This window comes from Oryzias latipes, chromosome 1 (assembly GCF_002234675.1).
Source record: "Oryzias latipes chromosome 1, ASM223467v1".
NCBI classification, from domain to species: domain Eukaryota; kingdom Metazoa; phylum Chordata; class Actinopteri; order Beloniformes; family Adrianichthyidae; genus Oryzias; species Oryzias latipes.
In genome coordinates, this window is record NC_019859.2 from 3905165 (window position 1) to 3920357 (window position 15193).

At 38.8% G+C, this 15193-nt stretch overlaps 2 protein-coding genes across 6 annotated transcripts in view; one reads left to right on the top strand and one right to left on the bottom strand.

Moving 5' to 3' along the window:
• Window positions 1-15193, bottom strand: part of LOC101171549 (nidogen-1) — a 40036-nt gene that overhangs the window by 16126 nt on the left and 8717 nt on the right. Inside the window, exons 4-10 of one of the 2 annotated variants that reach the window (XM_011481096.3) lie at window positions 7310-7411; window positions 5771-5997; window positions 5011-5570; window positions 4749-4889; window positions 3169-3420; window positions 1897-2097; window positions 1371-1604 (exon numbers count right to left, since the gene is read on the bottom strand). In XM_011481096.3, coding sequence (XP_011479398.1) covers window positions 1371-1604; window positions 1897-2097; window positions 3169-3420; window positions 4749-4889; window positions 5011-5570; window positions 5771-5997; window positions 7310-7411 — 1717 coding nt within the window. The remainder of the gene's footprint in view (window positions 1-1370; window positions 1605-1896; window positions 2098-3168; window positions 3421-4748; window positions 4890-5010; window positions 5571-5770; window positions 5998-7309; window positions 7412-15193) is intronic. The other variant, XM_020704775.2, reaches the window with a different exon arrangement.
• LOC105355082 (sterile alpha motif domain-containing protein 3) lies at window positions 7480-14987 on the top strand. Of its 4 annotated transcripts, XR_002873183.1 has the most exons (6): window positions 7480-7717; window positions 8718-8782; window positions 8956-9027; window positions 13539-13691; window positions 13887-13976; window positions 14252-14987. XR_002873183.1 is itself a non-coding variant. In XM_023954299.1 (5 exons), the coding sequence occupies exons 3-5, from the start codon at window positions 13569-13571 to the stop codon at window positions 14441-14443; spliced, it is 405 nt and encodes a 134-aa protein (XP_023810067.1). In that variant the 5' UTR covers window positions 8067-8782; window positions 8956-9027; window positions 13539-13568; the 3' UTR covers window positions 14444-14987. The 4 variants fall into 3 exon arrangements, 2 of the variants coding, with proteins under 2 accessions (XP_023810067.1, XP_023810065.1); XR_002290601.2 differs by lacking the exons at window positions 7480-7717; window positions 8718-8782; window positions 8956-9027 and adding exons at window positions 9036-11662; window positions 12430-13447; XM_023954299.1 differs by lacking the exon at window positions 7480-7717 and having other exon boundaries at window positions 8067-8782.

The window sequence follows — 15193 nt, forward strand, 5'->3', positions numbered from 1 at the left end:
CTGTTTATCTTCCTGTGATGTTCCACTCCAAACACCTCTGAGGCACTCACTGCTGGATGCGTTTGTCACTGCATTCCTTTGGCTTTTAACACAGCACTTTACTCCCAATGTCCACACCAGCGAAGCTGACAGATTACACCTGGAGACGGACCACATGACTGGCCTACAAATCAATGAACTCTTTTGTCTTCTTCACTTGGTGAAAACGTTGTCGTTTTTTTTGTGATTTCGGATATTGTTTCCTTTTGTTTGACATTTAAAGCTTTAAAAGAGGTAACTAAATAAAAAAAAAGATGCAGAATGGAAAATAAATGAAGGATGACTACAGTTACTATTCAGATCCGATGGTCCCTCGCTATAACACGGTTCACCTTTAGCAGATTCTTTTTGTGCAGTTTTGCATGCTTCCTGATTGGCTGTAAATGTTCTCAATCAATCGCCTCTATGTCATGTCTCATGTACAGGGTCCAGCTTTCCAAATCTACATACATTTTAAATCTTGAGCAGATCTTTGTTTTCATTCTATAATACTGGACTTCTTTTTTTATAGAGGTATTTAGAGTTTAAACTATAAAGGAAAGTTTGAAAATATTCACAAGTGTGTAGTGAGGAGTTTTACTGCCATAAAACATCTATAATGATAAAATAAAATAAAAAATATATATATAATTACTTGATAAATTTAAATTATTGCGGGTTATTATTAGAATGTAACTCTCATGATAAACAAGGCGCCAGTGTAATTTACTAATTTAACATTTTTTTTACCCATAATAACAATATTATTTTTTCAATTATTATTATTTACTTATTATTTATTTCAGAAGACAATTAGGAACAGCAATAGAAAAAAAACACCATCTGCTTTATAAACAAATATATAAACGTATAACGAACACAAAATACATAAAACGAACATAAAAAAGTACATTCGGCTGTACAGACACAGTCTCTGCAAAACTTCATCTACTTTAACCAATGGTCAAACTAAAGAGCACCGATTTGTAATAAGCATTAGGAAAATGGAAAAAACTCTAATTTTTGTACATTTTTTTTAACTTGTCCTGTCCAGTAGTGGAGCAAACAGATGAGCGCTGAAGGCCTCTTAGGCTGGACAGATCATATTCATACAATAGGGGGCCTGAGTCTTTGGACACACGAGGCGTATATTTGTATAAACTCCTTTTGTATTTGAGGCTAAACTTTATTTATATTTGAGTAAATTTCTTTTTGATTTGGACCAAAAAGAGAAGATAGTGAGGGACAGTAGAGATGGGGGATATGGATCCAGAAGGAAAAAAGGGGTTATAGATGTTGGAGTACAATCCTACTGCTTTCATGGTTGTCGACGAAGATTAGCTTTAACTCACTGTGGATTGAGCCGATCTTGTTGGTCATGGCGAAGCGCATCAGGTGGTTCTGAGAGTCAAACATTACAAAGATCTGGTCCACGCTGAGCTGCTGGATGGGCGGCACCTCCCCTGTGGTCTCCTGATGGGGACAGCTCTTGAAAGTGATGGTTTGACGCCAGTAGTAGCTCCTGGTCTGAACACTGCCGTCCGGAGAGATAATGGTGTAGTTGCGGGTGGAAGACGAGGTGATCACTGAGAGGAGAAGGCAATACTATAACCTTTGGGCAGGAAAATGACTTAATTTTCTTATTCGAACTGTATTACAGATAAAAAAAATACGTTAGAGGCATAGAAAAACAGCAAATGGGAGTTTGACGGTTCTTCAAAAAATGCACATTTACAACATAAGCAGATGTAGTTACTCATAAAGGAAAGTATTTTTAGCAAATTACAAAAGTAACCAACTTTCAAAGTCAAAAACAGTAGTATAGACAAAAAAACTTTCAGAAATATTTCAGTCTGTTACAGAAGAAGGGGTTCTTACAGTTTCTGCTGTATTGGTAAACCTCCTTGTATGGTTTGATTTCCACAGAGTTTTTAGGTGGGATGACAGGCACATGACCATCCAGTTTTGTGTTCAACACTAAGTGGTCATGCTCGTCTATTCCTTCAAACTCCTGCTTGATGGTGAGCCGTTCATTTCCAGGATGAAAGATCACTTCAGCAAAGCGAGAAAAAACTCCACCTGCAATGCCAGACAACAGGATGTGCTGTGGGACTGAAGTCCACTGAGGCGTCATGACAACAGGTTTGATTTAAGAACATGCAGAGATAGTTTGAAAGAATGATCAAGCTTAGTCACAACATAACTAACTGTAATCAAATGGACATCATTATTCAAGAGTTTATTGGTCAAACAAGAAGAATCCCAACTTTGTTAGAAAGTTCTCACAATAGTAGGTATAATGTTAAATGACATACTTGTATAGCACTTTTTCTACCTTCTCAAAAGGCCCAACGAGCTTTAGAGTCACAGTCCCTGTCACCCACACATACATAAACACATTCAAATTCTAATGGCGGCTCTGGTGCTGTACGCTGGTGCTACCCTGTAACCACCAGGAGCAATTGCGCGGTTCAATGTCTTGCCCAAGGACAGTTTGACACATGGCCGGGCAAGATGGGATCTGCGATCTTTCAATCAGAGGTTGAATGCCCAACCAACCTCACCACAATCTCAACTTCTTTGTTGGACCGTACGTTTTGGAGTACAGGCTATGTCCGAATTCTTTCTGCTAAACTTAGTAAACTACTAAAAACTGATATAGTACGGAACTATCTAGGGCCCTGGATTTTAAGAGCAATTTGGACACCATGCTCACTACTTTTATTATTTTTTTAGACGGCAAATATTAAGTAAGTGATTTCACAAATTGAAAAAATGAATCAATATGAGCATTTTTGAAGACTATTTATGAATCCACTGTGTTCTGATGATGATAACGTTGATGGTTTACTTAAAAATGCATTTAAATAAAAAATTTCACAAAAATTGTTCAAACACAATACAGTATGTCTATAGTTGCCAATCTAGTGAGCATTGATGCACACTGGTTTTTCCCAGAGACTTCTGGGAAATTTCTAAGCATTTGAGTTTTGGAATTTTTGGAAGATATGGACAGCACTACAAAATGGCAAATGCACTGTATAGTGCTCTATGTAGAGAGTAGTGAAAGAATTTTGACACGGCCATTGTCAAAAGTCTGTTAAAATTGACTAAACCTTTTGCAATAATTACAATTACGTAACCAATTACCAATCAAACTGAAGCCATTCTTGTATCCAGGCTGTTGAAGGGCGAAGGCCCAGCCAATGACTCCCCCCACGGAGGACAGTGGCTGCAGGGAGGGGCCCACACTGTCTGGGATGTGGCTGATAGCGATGTATGCTCGCCCGTCATTAGCAACCACATAGGAGTGCAAATCGTTGTTATTAAGCTCCACTGGATTCTGTGAGTTCCCAACGTAGACCTGCCCATTTACCTTCCCATTCATCCTTTGGGGTTTGCCTGAAAGACATGAAATATTTCATTTTAAAAAGAGCTGGTAAGGAAAATTATTATAATGTTGTTCATCTTTCGGCTTATCCCGTTAGGGTTCGCCACAGGTGGTTTGGCAGAGAGTTTTCCCGTCGGATGCCCTTCCAGATACAACCCTGTCTTTTCAAGTCACAGTGGGAATCCAGATAGGTAGCAGCACAAAGGGTTTTGCCTAAGGACCAACACTGGATTGTAGCTTATTATAAAACCCTGGGAAACAAACCCTGGGTTTCCTGCATGACAGCCCTACACCTATCTAACTGAGCCATTTGTCTTTATCATTGACTGCATATGAGAACTGGACTTAAATGAGTGTGATGTCACCCATAGAAAATTATTTACTTCCAGTTCCAACCAAATAAAGTCAATTCAGTTGCCAAATTTTCTCACAATTTGGACACCACCATGTTGGAGACAAAATTTGTAAGCAGTTACTGGTCTAAATCGGTCTGAGTCATTGTTTCTATGACACACACTCTCACCAATCAGGAGTGAGCTTGTTGGAAGGCCACACCCCTACCACTTGTAAGTAGGCTACACGGAATCTGTCAATAATAATAATAATAATAATAATAATGGATTGGATTTATCTGCGCTTTTCAAGACACTCAAAGCGCTTACAGTGTGTCCATTATTCAATCACGCTTGGTGATGGTAAGCTACAGTTGTAGCCCCAGCTGCCCTGGGGCAGACTGACAGAGGCGTGGCTGCCATTTCGCGCCTACGGCCCCTCTGACCATCACCACAATCACACATTTTAAACGTTGGACATGGATGCCAATAGCCACTACCTACTTTTATTGAGGCATCTGATTGGTCAGATTCTAACTTGAATAACTTGAACTACAGAAAAGACTGGTGTAGAAATTAGTATTAGCAAAAACTTGTAAAAATGAAAGGTAGCCGAGGAATATTAGTTATTCTGACAAATAGAATGAGTAACAGTTGCTTATTTCTCAATAGAAGTCTCTAGAACTTTGTTTTTTTAGAGCTTTCTGTTTGGAAAGCCAAGGGGGAGGAGTCAGTCATTCAAGTTCTCATAAACAGTCAGTGGTCTTTTTTGACAATATTTTCACTTTTTACTAAGTTTATTACTATCTGACACGTCTAAACTGCATTTACAACAGGTTCATACCTAAATGAAAGGGAAAAGCGTCACCTTTTATTGTCATATAGTTACGTACAATAAATAAATTGTTACATGGACGTAACAGAAGAAAAACACACAAAAATAAAAACAGCAAACAAATTGAAACAAAAACCGTCACTGTACAGCCTTTGTCTAACTTTTATCATACCTTCTGCAACACAGTCTTTTCCGTTGCCATAGAAACCCGGCCTACAGTGGCAGCAGTATCCGTCCCTGTAATCTCTGCATTCAGCAAAAGCAGAGCACCTGTGCCTGTTGTGGATACACGTGTCCAAGTTGTAGCCAAATACTGTAAAGAGACAGAAATATTGATCCATGTAATACTACACCATTTAACAATTCAACCAGATTTGAACTGGTAGAGCTACTGACTGGTTTCCACAAGAGAATAAGATGTCTTAATGATTTACCATCCACGTTAAGATCTTCATCTTCGTCAATCACAACAACCTGGGGGTACTGGTGCGGTGAGTGTGGTGACTCTGGTTGGACAGAGTCAAGGTTTGTGTATCGGTGTTGCACTGGGTCCGAGTCTGGAGATGGTATAATGGGTTCAGGAATGATTTGTTTTTGTGTTAAAGTCTGATGTGTAGGGTTTTCGGTTGCAGTCTTTTCAGGGTCCTCGGGCTGACCCTCAGGACTGCTGTACGTTGGTGCAACGGGGTCTGAATCTGGGTCTTCTTGTTCCACATGGTCTTTATAATTTGGTGTTTGGGTTTGGAGTTTTGTTGATTCAGGGCTGATAGTCGTGACCTCTAGGTGCTTGTACTCTGTGGTGGTCGCAGTTGGGAACTCTTCTTCAGTGGTGTTTATGGTCTCAGACTCAAAGGTTGAAAGGTCCAGCTCCTGCAGTTCATTCATTTGTCTATCCTCAGGGGAGCTAGAGGCCAGTCCTGGTATGATGACAGTGAAACCAGACAAGGCGCCGATCTTGTAGACCCAAATCCCATTCTTAGCTGAGTTTGTCATTCTGGAAGACATGGAATGAATAAAACACTGTCAGTACCACCATTTCTTCCTCAATGAAAAAGTTGTGCTCAAAAATATAGACGCTCTCATGAAAGCACAACTTAAAATGAGTAAAAGTTTAACGTAAAAGGAAATAAATAACTGTTTATATTTTATGTTTATGAAGCAATAAACTATTTTTGCTCAAAATGGATTTCATACGTGGCGAGCTCCATGATGGATGTCTCATCGTCTGTAGTGGTACGGACATACAAGCCCTGACTGGACCAGATCCAGCCTTTTACAAGGCCTTCGTTGAAGCCAGCCTCTAGCAGCGTACGCTCTCCCCCAACTGATGTGGAGAAAAACTGCAGACCGCCCCTAGGGTACAGCAGGATGGCGTAGGAGACCGACTCGGTTGAAGCCACAACAAGTTGGAAAGTATTTCTCTGGGAGTTCAAATGAGATTTCAGGGACATGGTCAAGAACATTAGATAAATACTGACTTGACAGAAGAATGGTTTTCTCCTAAAGTCTATATTAAGATAAAGAGACAAAACAAGAAGAAAAAATGTTTTTTTCACCAGAGGTCCAGATTTGCAAATTGTGACTACCTCTCATTGTTGCGCAAATGAGGTCTTCTGTCTGCTTTAGAGCTGCTTGAACCTTGTTACAATTTACAATTGCAATGAATATAAAAGATTCTAAAAATATATATATTTTGACAAACAATCTGTATTAACCACCTGGATATTAAAGTCAGTGTCAAATGTACCAAACTTCACTGAAGCAGTCATAACTACAGGCTCACTATCATTTGTTGTCTCACTTGTAACCACAAACTAATTCTTTTTGTCTGGAGAATCAGTTATGTTTTTAAATACAATTTTACAAAAAAACATGCAAAGTTCTAAAGTTCTAAGAGCTTTTTCTCTAAAGTCCCACCCCAACCATCTTCTGATCTATTATAAATTCCTAATGGTATTTTAATTAAAATAATGTAGTTTTTAGCCAAAATAATAGTATTTTTCAAAAACTATCATTTCCTAGAACATAGTTTCAGCAGATCAGCAGTAGTTTATCAGAATTTTTCCTTTAAATTGTGGGCGGGGCCCTTTCCCTCCCCATTGATGAGAGCTCTTTTTTTAGTCTTTGTTTAAACTAGCTTGCACTCCCTCACACCACAATAATGACATTACCAGTGCTACAAAAAATGGTGAGGAATATTGGAGCTAACAAGCTGGAAAACCAAGACGCACATAGATCATCGTTTATAAGTGGATGCATCAGAATGAAGCAGAGCAGGGAGCTTGTATTTTCTACGTAACAAATTTGCATTTTTTCCGTCTGGTGATTATTCACAATGTTTTAAATAAAGAAATACTCAGAAATGCTATTTTGATATTTAAGTTTCTTTATATATGTCCTCCATCATCAGAAAAAGACCATTTTCATTTAAGTGGGGTTTTAAATAACATATTACCAAATAAATGAATTAAAACAAAGTCAACACGTTTTTAGTCAATGTAAAAACTTCAGTTCGGTGTATTTTGCAAGCATCATCTTATTTTTCTTTTCTTTGTTGGGTTTCTTTATCAAACACCACCAACCTACAGCATTTCTGTTTAAAATAAATCAGGTGAACTTGCCTAATAAGAACTAGTCTGTCTACAGAGCTAACCTACTGTAATTTAGGGCTCTGCTGTAGAAGATAGACCCACACTTTGTCTGGTTCCAGAAAAACAAAAGACAGCAGCTCACCTTAGCAAACAGCCCATCCCCTCGTCCCAAAGTCCCCTGGGCAACCATGTTCTCCCAGGTAACGATGAGGGCATTCGTGGGCTCCTCTTCTTCACCTGTACACTGAAAAAAAGGAGACAACCGTCTCTTGGATTAATCTAAGCATATCTGGTGCATTTAAAACAATTTCTACATGTTTTCGAGTGAAATGTGACTGTATAATGTATAATCTACATGAAATGAAGAGATTACACATGGATTTGTTCACATCACTTTGGAATGAAGCAACTCGGTTATGTTGCAATACTAATTATCGGGATACCGCACGGGATTTCATCTCGCGCGCTAAGGATTGTTGGAAAAAGAAGGCAACCATCTCAGTCAAATCCGATGCCTCGTGGTACGATACGTCACACCGCAACTTTCCCGGTAAGTCTTGAATTTCTAAATGAATTGTGACAAAATCTGAGTCAAATGTAGCTTAATGTCTCAGGAGTGACTACATAACGTTAACGTTGAAATAAGATGACGTTATCACTCTGTTTTATTTGAATTTGTCTTTTGAGCTGGAGCGGTCAACCGCGTCGTCACATTTTTGCGGCGCTCCTAACATATTTTGGTCTTCTGTGTGATTTTTTTTTTTCTTCAATTAATCGAGGTTTACATTGTGTGTTACCGGCACATTAGTGTTTGGAGAGATTTACATCGAACAGCGTCTGCTAAGTACGACGAAATTTTGGGGCCACGATGAAATTTATTTTTGTGGAGGATCATTAGGATGATATTTTTCTTCCTCACTTAGCAAAAACAGTCGAAATGTCAAGATTATATTCGAAATAAAGTCAAAATATAATGTAAGAGTGTCGTAGCCCTTGCGGAGAAAAGGGGTGGGTTGAGCGTGAAAGCGAGAGAGAACGGGAGCGCGTAGCTAGACTGAAAATTTGTAGCTGGATATCTACTGTATGCCGAGTGTAAATCGTGGACAAATAAAGTGAAGAGACTCCTCATCCAGCCGTGGTCCGAGTCGTCTGTCCACCAGCTAATTTCTCTGGACGCGGGGTCTCAAACACGAACGCAGCTCGTCCCTGGAGTGGAGCTGAGCGGCTCCCTTGCGTTTACGGTCATCAAGCGGTGAGCAGTAAAGTTAATTTCGAGAATAAAGTCAAAGTGTCATTCTTCTCACTAATAAATGCAGTTTCTAATACAATCTTGTTATGTTGAGAATGAGACGCTACTGCTGGGTTGTGATAAAACTTAACGTTTACTAAAAAATGCTGCGTTACCCGGAAGTCATGGCAACAGTTACATACACAACAACAACAAAAAAATAATACACAAATGTTCTGTGTGGCCCTAAAACTCTGTCCTTGCTAAGTGCTTACTTAGTTGGCTGCATTATTTTAATTACTCCTCCCCTGTTTTGCTTCAGATTGACAAACTCAAGTCATCTATTCACCTGGAGTCAGCTGAAAGGCGTGGGCTCAAGTGTTTGTGGTAAGAACAAGAAGTTGTATTTGCTTTTAAAGCTTTCAATGCATTACATCTACTTTAAGTTGCTTTGCAAATTAGCGACAAATGAGTTATGTTTATCTCAGGAATGTATTTTTGAGTCAATTACAATTTTGTCCTCACTATAAGTTAATCATGTTTTGTTTCCCACTTTACAGTGAACAGTGCTACTAGTGTTCCAGTGACAGAGTGAATGTGGCAATGCAAGGCCTGCCCTTCAGTTTTTCAAAGTAGGTCCCACCTTCTGAAGCATTATCGAGTAAGACATGTGCATTATGGAAAAAACAGTCGTATTCCATGTGTTCATGAAAGCTGTCCATGCACTTTTAGAACGTGGAATGCACTATTAATTCATTTGAATAGATGCCATGTTATTAAAACTAGTCACCATCATTCAGAGAGATGTACTTATAGCTGCCACTTGTGTCCCTGTAAGGATCTTGTGTCTGAAAGAGATTACTGGACTCATATTAATGCACACTTGAAAAAAAACGAGGTTGTAACTTGTATGTTTTTGCATTGCGACTTTGAATCAAATATCTTAGGATCTTTTAAATCCCACAAGAGCAGGAAACACAGACTTTACTCATCCAAAGATTTTAAACCAGGAATAGTAATATCAGCAACTGTTGCTGCCCTAGATTCTGCTTCCAGTGCTTCTGATGATGACATTGAGGATGCTCAACCAAGTAGCAGTGCTGATGGTCTAAGTGACCTACCAGATGTTATTCAGCACAGTTTGGCAGCAGCTTTGTTAAAATTAGAACATTTTTCTTGTGTGCCAAGCAAAGCAATCAATGAGTTTTTGGTAGAACTTCACTACTTAACTGACTGTCTCTCAAAATCTCATGTAGAAAGTGTTATAGTGAATACTTTTCAGAAGCACAATGTCCAAGTAGACAGAGTTGTTATTGAGGAAATAATCTCTTTGTGCTCAGCAAATCCTTTGAATAAGGCCATAGAGAAGGGTGGGCCTTTGAGTACTGCATACCAACGTAAGCAATATTACAAATCAAAATTTAATGTTGTTGAACCGGTAGAATATATATTGGATGCAAAAGAGAACAAAACATTACAGTATGTTTCCATCCTAGAATCTTTGCAAGTGCTGCTGAGTAGGAAGGATATTGTGGATAAGGTAATTGGTAATCACAACACACAAAGGGAAAAAGGGACTGGAAAAGAAATTTTGTACAGGTCATATAAGGACGGTCTGCATTGTAAGGAAAATTGTTTGTTGTCTGGGGAAGACCTAAGTTTATCAATTACTTTGTATGCTGATGACTTTGAAGTCTGTAATCCTCTGGGAACCTCCCGCAAAACCCACAAACTTTGCGCTGTCTACTGGGTACTAAATAACTTACCTCCAGGGTCTCATTCTAGTTTGTGCTCGATTTTTCTGGCCATTTTGTGCAAAACAAACAATGTAAAGTTATTTGGCTATAACAAGATTTTAGAGCCTCTAATACGTGACCTGAGATCTTTAGAGGTTGATGGCATTTTTGTTCCACAACTGCACAAATCGCTTAAGGGTACAGTCCAGACTATTGTTGCAGACAATTTAGGAGCACATGGAATAGCAGGCTTTGTGGAGAATTTTACAGGCCCCTTCTTTTGTCGTTTTTGTACAGCACCAGCTTCAGACATTCAGTCACATGAGGTTAGGTCAGGAGCTTTCAGCCTCAGAAGGAAAGAAACACATGAAACCCATGTCAGAGCAGCCCTAGATGGTGGCAGTAGTGTTTTTGGAGTTAAAAGAGCCTGTCCATTTACTCAAGCACTTTCTCATTTTCATGTGGTCAGTGGCTATCCTCCTGACATTTCTCATGATCTTCTTGAAGGTGTTGTGCCTGTTGAAATAGCATGTTGCCTGACGTCACTGATATCAAAGGAGTATATCACCTTGGAAGAAATAAATGGTTCCATTCTCCATTTCCCTTACAAGTGGACAGACAAAACCAATAAACCTCATACTTTGCCACAAACACTTTCAAGAAGGAAAACAATCGGAGGCAATGCCCATGAAAATTGGTGCTTGTTAAGATTGCTACCATTTCTTATTGGCCCCAAGATTCCTGAACATGAGCCAATATGGCAGGTCTTGTTGGATCTAAAACAGATTGTGGAGTTAGTGGTTGCCCCAGTTCACAGTGATGAATCTATAGCCTACCTTGAGAGCAAAATTTCGGATCATCGGCAAAGGTATCAAGAGGCGTTTCCTAACAACACTTTACTGCCTAAACACCACTACATAGAGCATTACCCGCGACTAATACAACTATTTGGGCCTCTTGCGGGCCTTTGGACCATCAGGTTTGAGGCAAAGCACAGTTTCTTTAAAAAAGTTATGAAACACACCAGTTGCTTTAAAAATGTCCCTTTGTCTCTGGCTGTTAAACATCAGATTATGATTGGCTACCATTTGTCTTCTCCAAATATTGATAAACCAGTTCTGGATGTGTCGCATGCATCCACTGTCCCATTAGATGTTTTGAAGGAAAATCTGGCTCAAGCATTTAAACAAATAAATCCCAGTGTATCTGAAATAAACATCGCAAAAAATGTATGGAGCAAAGGAATAAACTACAGACCAGGAATGATAGTGGCATATGGTTCTGAGGGTGGCTTGCCTGAGTTTGGGGAAATCCATCAAATATGCATTTTGCAGCAAAGACTATTTTTTGTGTTGAAACTTCTGTGTGGGTGGTATTGTGAGCATTATGGAGCCTTTCAGCTGACTCCATCTACGGCACGAGAACATGATCTTGTGGAAGTCTCTGACCTGGTTGATGAGTATCCACTGGCTGCCTATGTAGTTGGGGGTATACGGATGGTGACCTTGAAGAGATCAATCTGTATCTGTAGGTAAGACTTAAAAATCATTGTGCCTACATGCTCATACAGTTTTTAAAAGGACACCCAGGGTTCTTTCTGAACCTGCTGCACCCCCAAACTTCTCTTTTCTTTTCTTATCCCATTTTTACTAATCATATTTTTTCTCTTTATTGTTTTTCTTAGCTTATCTCACTCCTTTCTTTCTTCTCCAATGTGGACCTTCTGTATAAGACAATGGAGAGAAAAAACAAAAATATTACTTAAGGAATTTTTAAAGTTAACATTATGTATTTAAAAGTTTTATTGAAGAAAATTGAGTAAATATTAGAATGTTGTGGAAAAGTTTGAAACTATATTGCATGGGAACCCTGGAGGGCTTCCTTTTACACTTCTCTCTTGAGTATGTAGCACACTTCCTCTGGTATTGACCTGCGTTCTTTTCAGTCTTATCAGTTACAGAGATGTTAGTTCACCTTTTGTGTTTAACCATGGTGCAATTGGCAACAACATCCACTCTTGACTGTGATGGAGATACTGTGTTGGAAAAGTTTTTTGCTTTGTTTGTACACATTGTTTCTATCATGTACTAATATGCATGGAAAACCCTAGGCACTAACTGGTGTTTTATTATCCTTTTTGTTCAATTTTCTGCGCACTTTTGACAACTTGATGTTGGCATGTTTTTTTTTTTGTCAGATTCTGAAAAGTATTGGTGTTGCACCAGTAAACCAGATTTGGTGATTAACAATATTTCTTAGGAAATTGATCATTTCATTTTTTTTTCTTTTCCCTTACAGACAGTGAAGTGAGACCATGACAAATCAGGCTGTTCTCAGAGTTATCCTTGGACCCGACAACAGTCAGAGGGTTGTGATTTCTGCTGGCCTGCCTTCATCTGTGGCTGCATTGGAGGCTGAGATACAGACTCAATGTAAAATAATGACGCCCTTTCGACTGCAGTTTATGGACCCACTTTTTGGAAACGACTTTGTGAACTTGACTTCAATAGAGGAAATACAAGACAAAGCGACACTCAAAGTTGTGTACACAGTCATCCAACCTCAGGATCAAGATGAAGATAGTTTTTCCTTTCCATCAACCAGTGCTCCTGATGTCGCCTCATCTAGTTCTGGTGACAGCACTGTTATTCTTTCATCTCCAGAGTCTACCTCATCACGGTCATCATGGCCAGATTTGTTCCTTGTTCCTCGGTTTACATATGATGCAGAAATTAAGTTGGAGAAGGCCCATGTAGCTTTCAAAGAAAATGGGATGCTGCTGATTCCTGATCCAAAGCTGAAGTCTGACATATTGGAAGGGTTGATCCAGGAGGTAGTCAAACACACAGTATATCCCACAGACAGAAAGTTTGACCAAGTTGCAGAGGCACTCATCCTGAGGCATCCATGTTTAAAAGAAAAGGGCTCACCCAGTGGCTATGCAGGATGGAAGATGAGCCTCAAATACAAATTGTCAAACTACCGCACACATCTCAGGAAAGTAGGATGTCCTGAGGTATGTGTGAATGCTTTGAAACATAAACCAGCAGAGAAATGTTCTCCTGCTTATGATGTTAAGAGACCAAAGAGGGGTGAAGTGGATTACTGTCCCCCTTTTCCACTTGGAGAAAGTGAACAGTCCCTTGAGACAATAAGGATCGAACTTCTTTCAGATGTCAAGAAGCGCAACAACAGAGATGCAATAAAGGATAAAATGAACAAAACCTTTTCATTAAGAAGACAAGAAGTAATTTATGATGCTCCCATGATCAGCGAGCTACAAGAGAGATGGCCAGCTCTTTTTGATCCAGCAGAGGTAATTAAAAAAATTAAGCCTCGACAAGTTGTCGTAGAGGATGTGTTCATCTAAAGACAATGCTTGATAATGCTTATTAATGTTATTTCAGATAAACGCAGAGTTCAAGCGCATTACAACCATGCCTCTACAGTCAAGGTTTCTGTCGCAGCTTGACTTTCTGTCTGAAAGTCTGCTGAGAGTGTTTTCAAAGCGATCAGGGAAGCAGGGCAAAATGTTGAAAGACATGACAGACAGGATGATGGTAAGAACTTGTCAATTATCAAACTTTTTTAACTATCAAGTGTAAATTGCAGTCAAGACTTGTATAAATAAATCCATTGCAAAATCACGACTTCCTCTACCTGAGAGTACTGATGATCTGTCATTTTTAACGCGCATACACTGTCTATTGAAAACTTGAGTTCAAATTTCTGTATTTTCTTTTGTATTTCTTAAGGATGACGTGGATGCTAGAAGGGAGTCCCTAATTAAAGGACTTTGCCTCTATTTGAATGAGAATCCTGACATCTTGGTGCATGAGTACATGGTGAGTGTTATAAGTAGATTACTGATTTGCTACATTTTTAAATGTATTCAGTGCACTCTGTGATCCTAAAAACTATTGTAAAGCTTAACATTATTCATTTGAGCTAGAAGTTGTCGATTTTATTTTTCCTCCCAAATGTGCTATTGATGGCGGGGAATCTACCGCAACAATAATTTACTATGCTGCTCACATGTTTAAACTATAGCATGAGTACTTTTGCATTCAAAAGATCAGTTTAAAAAAAGCAATCTTCAATAAATATTTTCTTTGCCCAGGACATGACTGACGTCTCCACTCTAAGTGCCATTGAGAAAACAACAGCGGGAGTCTATGTTGCCAAGGAGACACCAGGCAAGGACTTTCCTGATGTTGGCATCATCATCGAAGGTGTGGTGATACTTCAGGACCTGGATAATGTGGCCCTTGCAACAGCCATGCTGTTTGGACTTTTTACTGCTTCAACATGAGTTACCCGGCACAGCTCCGCTACACTTTTGAGGTGATTCAAAAGGTGGTCATGGAATTGGATCCGACTGAACTCTCGAGAAAAGCCCAAAACTTAAAGACAAAACTTCAATAAGGAAAGATCATTGTTGTGCAGGTCACATGTTTAACTAAAGGTAAGAGGACAGTTATAGTTCACATACGCCCTCTTGCATTTTGGACATTCAATTTCTAGGTGAATGATCAGCAACCCAAAAACCATCACATTGTTCAGTGTAGTGTTTATTATGTGGGATGGTTATAACTGTTTATCTGCCATGGAAAAGTAGTGCCAGTTTTTTCTGTTTGATTGGCATTGTATTTCAATTTAGTTTTTCCAAGTGACAAAAGGATGATTGTACACAATCTGAAAAGGTTTTAGTTTTAAAAAAAAAGTTTTAATACTTCTAAGGCTATTTTGAATCAAGATGTCACAATACCAGTGTTGAAATTTTGGACACTTGCTGTATTTTTGACTGTTTTTTGTACTGTGGCTTTTGAAATAAAGCTTTGACATGCAACTGTTAATTTTTGTCATTTATTTGAGTAAAAATGAGTAATGTTAACAGAAAGGTATTTGCAGTTGTACAAATGATTTATTTTAATAACTAATGATTTTTTTTAATGGTAGCATCATTGTTTTGAAATATTACTAGTTCTTACAGGCAGTTATATTAGAAAAAACAATACATATTTAATTTAAAGGTCTTATGTATTTGACATTAGGATAGAAT